General features: G+C 32.4%; 1 protein-coding gene across 1 annotated transcript in view; it reads right to left on the minus strand.

Moving 5' to 3' along the window:
* Window positions 1-1,350: 1,350 nt before the first annotated feature.
* The window catches only part of LOC108912307 (zinc carboxypeptidase), a 26,760-nt gene continuing 19,057 nt past the window's right edge, over window positions 1,351-9,053 (minus strand). Inside the window, exon 7 of the mRNA XM_018717517.1 lies at window positions 1,351-1,623. Coding sequence (XP_018573033.1) covers window positions 1,433-1,623 — 191 coding nt within the window. The 3' untranslated portion in view covers window positions 1,351-1,432. The remainder of the gene's footprint in view (window positions 1,624-9,053) is intronic.

Below are 9,053 nucleotides of genomic sequence, written 5' to 3' on the forward strand. Positions count from 1 at the left end.
TTAAATATTCTAAAAATTTTTTAAACAACAATTATTTTCAAAATATGTCGAAAATTAGTTATATAATGAGTTGAGAAATTTTATAATTTCTCATTTGTTTATATTTTAAACAATAAACAATATTTTAATTATACTTTGATCACGGCTATAACTACGTAAATAATTGACCAATCGATCTGTTTTTTTTAAAGAAGCGTCTTTCCAATATCTTTTAAAACCTACTTTAAAAAGTTAAAGTTATTCAATTGTTTATAAGTACAAAAATTCGACCAATGTTTAAATAAGTGCCAGAGCTCTCCTAATTGACGGATTCGAATTTTTCAAAAAGCATTTGAAAGCTTTAGAGCCCTTCTATATATGATTAAATTTTCAAGTATCTAGGGCCTTGGTTTTTGCTGCGGAAAATTTTGAAAATTTGCAAATTTTTCTTCAAAATCTAGATTGCAAAATTGTTATGCAAAATCTATCGAACCGGTTTTGATGAAATGTAGTGTGATGATTCTACATATCATGAAGTTCTCTTGAGCCAAGTATGAAGGGCCTATTCCGAATTTAAAGACCCCAAAAAAATCCCTAAAAAAAAATGTTTTTAACCCCATTTTTGGCGATTTTTTCGATTTTTACAATAATAGTCATGATTCGTTCGATTTGTAACTAGTCATATTTTGTAAAAAATTTAATTACAAACATGTTCTTCCTCTTCCATTTTCGCCTAAAATCAACTCTTGAAAAGATACATAATTAAATGGGAAGAAAAATATGACATTTTTCGAATTAAAAAGTTAAGCAAATGTTTTTTTATGCGCATAGAAAAATTTTCATTTCTACTGATATTTGAAAGCCAAAAAGCCAAAAATCTCCGTGGATATACGATTCACCCAAATATGGACTTTTTGAAACAGATACCGTCTCGACTAATAATTTTTTCACCTTGTTTAAATTTTCTTAAAATATTTCATAATTATTTTATAATATATAACGAATAGCTGTTAATGGTATTACCTATTATTTAACTTGTCAGGTGGGATCAATTATTTCCGTTGATTACTACCAATTAAGGATATGTTTGTTCAAATATGTCACTCAATAATATTTGACGTTTAAGATAACAAACGATAAAACAAACAATAATTATTTGAAATCTATTTAGGTTAGACTTGGAACTAGACAATCTTTTAATAAGATTTTTATTTACGTTAATATTAGTTTGAAAAAATGTGGTATTAACTTATTTTATTATTTTTATAAATTGAATTGCTTCCCAAACTTTATTGCTGATTTTATCACTATGTCTTTAATAATTTAATAATTAATTAACTTGATTTCAACCTGTAGAAAAAAATACTTCAATTGAATTTTCATGATAAGTTTATTTGTTAAATTTATTTGTGTTATTTTTTAAATATTAATCCAGTTGCAAGAAGCTTGAATATTACTGTCTGCTCCTTTCGTATTCATCGAGGATAGTCACCAAAGAATCCAATGTTTCCAATGCAGAGGGAATAATTTGCGCAGCAGGAAGGAGAAAACCAAAACTGCCTCGGTCACGGAGCTCATAGGTGTAAGCAATTGGAGTCCCGAAAGTACCTTTCACCCAGTCCATACTGCCTCCACTAGCGATATCTGCAAAAATTACCTTTGCTTATAAATCTTAGGTAACATACAGGGTGTTTCAGTTCGATAAGTAATTAAGAATTGCCTTATAAACCAAGGCTCTATGTCTTACCGTTTTCGCTCTACAGGGCCGTATTGGTCGGTTTTTTACATCATATTATTTATGATATCTCTGGTATGGTTGTAACAATTTGATTCAAATCTGGTATGATGTTAATACTTACGAATGTCTATAATTTACTGCAAAATTTACAAATTTTTTGTAGGTCAGTGGCGTAGAAACGGGTAGGGTAGCGGGATTTTTTTGCCCCAACTTCTACGCCAATGACCTAATACTTATTTGGGGTAAATTTTTAGATTCCTTGGACAATTTGGCATAATACTTGTTTGAAATCGGTAAAGTGTCTCGTTCTGCCGAAAATCTCAATAATGTGGGAGGCCGTTCTTCTGATAAAGCATTTAGTTTCGTAATGATAGCAAATACATTTCAAAGTAATATTACTTTAATATTATGTATTAAATTAAAATGGAACGTTTCATGTAAAAATGTTAACAGCAAACAATGAAATATTCTTTTTCTTATTGCTGTATCTTAGATGCTAATAATAGGTAATAGTTTGTAGGTACGGTTTTTACAATTTTAAGTAATAATACAAAACGGTAAATAACAACATAACAAATAACACTAACATAAAACAATATTAAATAACATGTTCAAAATGACCCCCATTGGCTCTTATACATGCTCTGCATCGCCGAACCAACGACTGATAGACATCAAACATAATCCCTTCTGTATTATTTATTGCATCTGCAGCATCGTGGATTCTTTCTCTGAGATCATTTTCATCTTGCGCGACAGTGCGGTAAACAAGCTGTTTTATATGACCCCATACAAAAAAATCAATTGGATTAAGGTCTGGGGATCGCGGTGGCCAATGTATTGGTCCTCTATTTCCTATCCACCTATGTCCATAGTTTTCCGTTAACCATGCACTAACATCTCTTGCATTGTGCGGAGGTGCACCATCCTGTTGGAAATAAACGTATTGTCTTTCATTTAATGGCACCTCGTCTAGAATTTCATGTGTGGAATTCTGTAGCAATTCTAAATATCTTTGCCCATTCAGTATACCATTTATTTCAAAAAGAAATAATTTGTTTCGAAAAATTACTCCCCACATATTAATCTTAAATCTGCGCTGAAAGGCCCTTCTTCTTGTTAAATGGGGATTTTGTAATGACCATTGATGTAAGTTTCTAAAATTATTCAGTCCATTTTTAGGAAAAAGGCTTTCATCGCTCCAAATAATATTTTGTAAAAAGAGTGGATCTTCCGTCAAATTTTGGAGGATCCAGTTGCAAAATTGTAATCGTTGAAGGTTGTCACCTTCTTGTAAATGTTGCACTTGCTGGTAATGATATGGATGTAGCAGCTCTTGATGAAGGACCCTCCATACAGATACGTGGGGTATCTGTAATTCGCGTCCGATTTGTCTCACACTCAATTCAGGAGTATCAACTACCCGTTCGATAATATTTTCCTCGTACTGTTGAATATTACGATATCCTCTACCTTCTTGATTTTTTCTTACTTGCACAGAACCTGTTTGTCGCAGTCTTCTAAAGGTTCTTATAAATACGCCAAAAGAGGGATGACGCCGACGATTTGGAAACATTCTCCGATATTCTCTTTCTGCTTCTCGAGCACGACCATGACAATATCCGTACACAAAAATCATATCAGCGTATTCTTCACTTGAATATTCATCCATATTTTGACAAATGGTAAGTACTGTTGCAAATCTTTATAATTAAATAACAATTCCTGATGACAGATAATGTCATTATTGTTATGTTTTGCATAGCAATCTTTGTGAATACATACTCCCAAAGCGCAGACTTACAATATGAGCCTCACATCAATTGTCAATGAGGGGTGTAATTTTTTTAAACAAATTATATCTAATTTGACATAAATGAAACGTTAAATTAGCAAAAATACTTATAATAGTTTCAGAATAGCATAAATGAAATGTAAAGGAGGTATCATTGAATGTGTACCGCACTGTAGTGCAACATAAAACAGAGCTCAGAAAGGAAACTCACCACACTATAAATGCTATAAAAATAATACACGAAGTGTAGAGACGTATTGTTTAATATTGTTTTCAACCGTAATTTAATAACTGCTAAACTGAACTAAACTTGATTCCTTATCAGAAGAACGGCCTCCCACATTATTGAGATTTTCGGCAGAACGAGACACTTTACCGATTTCAAACAAGTATTATGCCAAATTGTCCAAGGAATCTAAAAATTTACCCCAAATAAGTATTAGGTCATTGGCGTAGAAGTTGGGGCAAAAAAATCCCGCTACCCTACCCGTTTCTACGCCACTGACCTACAAAAAATTTGTAAATTTTGCAGTAAATTATAGACATTCGTAAGTATTAACATCATACCAGATTTGAATCAAATTGTTACAACCATACCAGAGATATCATAAATAATATGATGTAAAAAACCGACCAATACGGCCCTGTAGAGCGAAAACGGTGAGACATAGAACCTTGGTATATAAGGCAATTCTTAATTACTTATCGAATTCTATCTGTGGTTAAAATTTGATTCACTCGAACTGAAACACCCTGTATAATTGCCAAAAACACATTTTGGATAAAAGCTTAGAAATATGTAATTCTTGTACCAGCGTGTATAGTTTTTCCGATTTCAGTTGAAGAACCAACAACTTGAGAGTATGTACCAGGCTCGGTCGCTACGCAGCAACTCGGCATTGAAATATTTGAAAAACTTGTTCTCATATTTATTTAGCCATATACCGGTCTGGTCGAATTAAACGTTTAGGTGGTAGAAATGCGGTTGAAGAATGCATGTGCGGGCAAACAGCGGTCACCCACAGTTGCTCTGATTGGCTGCGTCATAAATTTCAGTTGTCAACAAGTCGAATGGCAGTGTACTGCAGCAATGCGGAATTTTGTGTGATTCAGATAATTTTAATTTATTATAGGCGCCATTCCATTAAGAGAAATAAGTGGGATATTTTGTTTACTAATATTATTACAACATGGCATTTTGGAGACCTTTTGAAACGGAACAAAACGAAATTTACCATCAATATAATCAAATTGTTTGAGGACATAAATAATTAAAATATGTTGTTGGTCAAACAAACATATAATAGAAATTTTCTACACATTATATACAAATTATTATAATTTTTTACCTTTAGCAGAAAACTTTTTTAGAGACGCCTATGATTCTCATTAAAGTTTATTGCTCTGTTTTTTTATAGGTGTTCAACTGACTTCGGAAAGACTATACCAAAGTGTACCAGCGACGTTGCAAGAAACTTTCAGGGCTGATTCCTCACCAAATCCAAAAAAAAAACAAAGGAATAACGTCCTTTCCTTTTAAATAAATGCAATGTATGTAAAATTTAAACTTGTTCTAATTTTTTTTAATGCTTCTAAAAACTTTTTGTCAAATGAGTATTTTTCAAAAACGTAATAGTTTCAGAGATATCGGGCTCTTCAGTAGATGAGACCTAAACTCTCGCGTATTTTAGACACAATTGAACAATAACTATCCAAGTCAATTGAACAATTTTTATAAGGAATTGTGAAACAAAAATATGTATTTCTGTAAAATATGGCAAGAATTTTGTTTTAAACACCTACATTCAATAACAACGACAACAGCAGCAGCGGCAACTACAACTACTACAGCTGCTACTACAACTACTACTACGGCAACAACAACTATAACAACAACAACAACAACAACAACAACAACAACAACAACAACAACAACAACAACAACAACAACAACAACAACAACAGAAGCGGCAGCACTAGCAAGATCAATAACAGCAATAACAACAATGTCTAATCTAAGACAAAGACGCTGATAACGCTCTTAAATCTTGTTACTTGAACTGATTTGCTTAGCCAACAGTATGCGTAAGGAGGATAAAGAGCGTTCTGTCGAGTTAGAAAGGAATGCTTTGACTACAACAGATAAGGAATCTCTGACAACTTAGTAAGGAATACTCCGATCATAGATTAGAGTAGTCTGCTTTAGTTGTTACTGTTGCTGCTGTTGCTGTTGTACATGTATGAAAGTTTTAATGTCAATAAACTTGTTTAAATACTGTGACAAATTATCTAGCAACAGTGGAAGTTTTATAACATGTGGAAAACAATCTTCAATTAGAAATAGTTCAGAGGCAACTAACATATCAATTACGTAATGTCATAGGATACTGTCCAGAAACAAATTCCATCCATACAAGGCACATATTGTTCACCATTTACGACCCGAAGATTAAACAATTTGTTGGACTGACGAAAGTCGATTTGATAGTAATGGTCTCGTCAATAAACACAACTGTCATTATTGGTCCGACAATAATCCGAGATGGGCAAAAGAAACTGGCAATCAAAATAAATTTGGAATAAATGTGTGGTATGGCATATTAGATGGATATCTCATTGGTCCTCTTTTCTTTGATTGACAATAAACTGGTACACGGTATTTAAATTTTTTTGATTTTACATTTTAACATTTAACATTTTAAATTTATTTGACGATATTCCTGTGGCAACAAGACGCGATATGTGGTGGCAACAAGACGGTGCCCCTGCTCATAATGCACAAGTAGTTACAGAAAACTTGAACAGATCCTACTCTGGATGATGGGTTGGTACAAATGGGCCAATTAAATGGCCAGCAAGGGCGCCAGATCTCACTCCTCCTGATTTTTCTGATTTTTTTCAATGGGGGCATTAAAATATATGGTATATACTGAACCAAGACAGACAATAAATAAAATTTATGCTAGCTGTGAGGCAATTACCCGTCGTTCTTTACTTTCTTCTTGCGATCAGGAACTAAGACGACGCTTTGAAATATATATTAGCGAAAATGGAAATGTTTTTTAACACGCTTTTTAATTTGCATATTTTATTTCCCTATTCCTTAAAAACCTATTTAAATTGACTTGGATAATAATAATTATTGTTCCATTGTATGAGGTAATAATTCGAAACTCTAAAATACGCATGAGTTTGGGACTCGTCGACTGAAAAGGCCGATATCCCTGAAACTATTAAGTTTTTGAAAAATAGTCATTTGACAAAAATTGTTTAGAATTGAACAAAGCATCGGATAAAGCTTGATACAAAGTTCCTGCCAACGAAAAATTTCTTTCGACTTCAACGCCATCTCCAATCTGCTATGAAAAAAATCAAGTTGCACTCCTTGACGAAGCCATCTAGGCCAAGAAATATAGAGTTGGGACCGACTCTTTGTCTCGGCAAGCTGAATTTATCACTATTGATGATATTGATGGTATTGATGATATTATGTACAATAACATACTAGTTTCCACAGTCATAAAAATAAGGGGAAGATTGTATAATTTTTACGTAAATTCACGTTTTCCGCTTATAACTTTTTTCCGTTCATTTCCACGAGAAAACAGTAAAGTACTTTTTTTCGTCTTCAAAAGACCTACAAAACTAACCCTCGAGCGTCAAAAATTATTGATTAGATCAAAAGTTATAAACAGAAGAAATGTATATATGACTTTTGAATTAAACATTTATAAAGTTCGTTATTATTACCAGAACGTTTTGGCATCGCATCTTCTCATTTCTTATCACTGTCTAATAACTCACAAGAAATCTGGAATCGGTAAATTGAATAGTTTAGAAGTTATGGCCTTATAAACAAATTAACTAATTATTAGTCTGGACGATTCCGAGCATCTTCCACAATCACAATGATTTTTTTCATGATAGATTTCATAATAATACATTGAAATCTATATTTTTTTTTAATTTCAATTTTGCAACCTGGATTTTTTTTTATTTTTAGCCGTAGTTGCAAAATGAAATATACGACGCACGAGCGTGATATAGTTATATATTATTACATATTCGGAAAGCTTATGAAAAGAGCTTTAAGTTAAAAAAAAATCGTCAAGATTCGTTGAAAAACAACGGAGTTACAGACTGTCAAATATATTATTTTCAAGCGAATTTCGCTTATTTAACGGCAGGACTATAAATATTATCGTCATTTTCTTCGGACTCGCTGTCGTTCGCTTCCCCCACCCTTCCGCCGCGCCACGGCTCGCCGAAAATCAAGCGACCCACTAACTTTTGACAATATTTCTTATGCACTTAATATACTTCCACAAATAAAATATTTTTATCTAGCAAAGTACTCTGGACGATTCTTTTTTTAACTTAAAGCTCTTTCATAAACTTTCCGAATATGTAATAATATACAACTATACTACGCGCGTGCGTCGTATTTTGCAACTAAGGCTAAAAAAGAAAAAAAATTTCCAGGTTGCAAATTTGACATTAAAAAAAATGATAGATTTCAACGTATTATTATGAAATCTACCATGAAAAAAAACAGTGCGACTGTGGAAGATCCTCGGGATCGTTCAGACTAATAATAAAATTAGTTAATTTGTTTATTTTAACTTGTAAACTATTCAACTTACCGCTTCCAGATTTCGTATGAGTTATTAGACAATGATAAGGAATGAGAGGATGCGATGCCAAAACGTTCTGGTAATAATAACGCAGTTTATAAATCTTTAATTCAAAAATCATAAACAAATTTCTTCTGTTTATAATTTTTGATCTAATCAATATTTTTTGACGCTCGATAGCTAGTTTTGTAGGTCTTTTCATGGAAATGAAAGAAAAAAAGTTATAAGCGAAAAACGTGAATTTACGTAAAAATTATACAATTAACCACCCTGTAAACAATTTTCCCACCATTTTTATGACTGTGGAAACTAATATATTATTGTACATAATATTTAGCATTTATAGTGATAAATTCAGTTTGCAGAAACAAAAAGTCGCGAAATGGCCATTTCCCAGCTTATTTTCCTGGCTTACATCGATGAGCTCTATCATCTGTTTTTTTTTTTTTTTCAAAATCAAAATATCTTTCCGTTGCCGAGATCTGAGGCTGAGGATTTTTATGTGGAACACCCGATATATTATTTGCAGTCGACTGGTTTGACGTTAAATTCACTATTGAGGACTTTTCAAGAGATAAGTTAAGGGCCCCATATTCTTTAAATAGTGTTTTCCGCAAAGACAAATAATTTCAAACATTTAATAACTGAATAATCTAAAGCTTATCAAATAATAGCAATGTTATGTCATGCCACCTGAGTATTTTCAAAGACGCCGCAGTAAAACGAATAAACAGGTGCAAAAAACGATCAAACCATTAAGGTACTGAAATCTACGAAAATACTAACTTTTTTATATACAATTCCACATGTAAATATTCTTATAACATTTACTTGCTTAGTCCTACATATAAAATTGTTTACTTTTATTTATAAGTACGTGAAAATAATTCTTAAAATGTGGGGTTAG

The sequence above is a fragment of the Anoplophora glabripennis genome, unplaced genomic scaffold (genome assembly GCF_000390285.2).
Source record: "Anoplophora glabripennis isolate ALB-LARVAE unplaced genomic scaffold, Agla_2.0 scaffold569, whole genome shotgun sequence".
In the NCBI taxonomy this organism is placed as follows: domain Eukaryota; kingdom Metazoa; phylum Arthropoda; class Insecta; order Coleoptera; family Cerambycidae; genus Anoplophora; species Anoplophora glabripennis.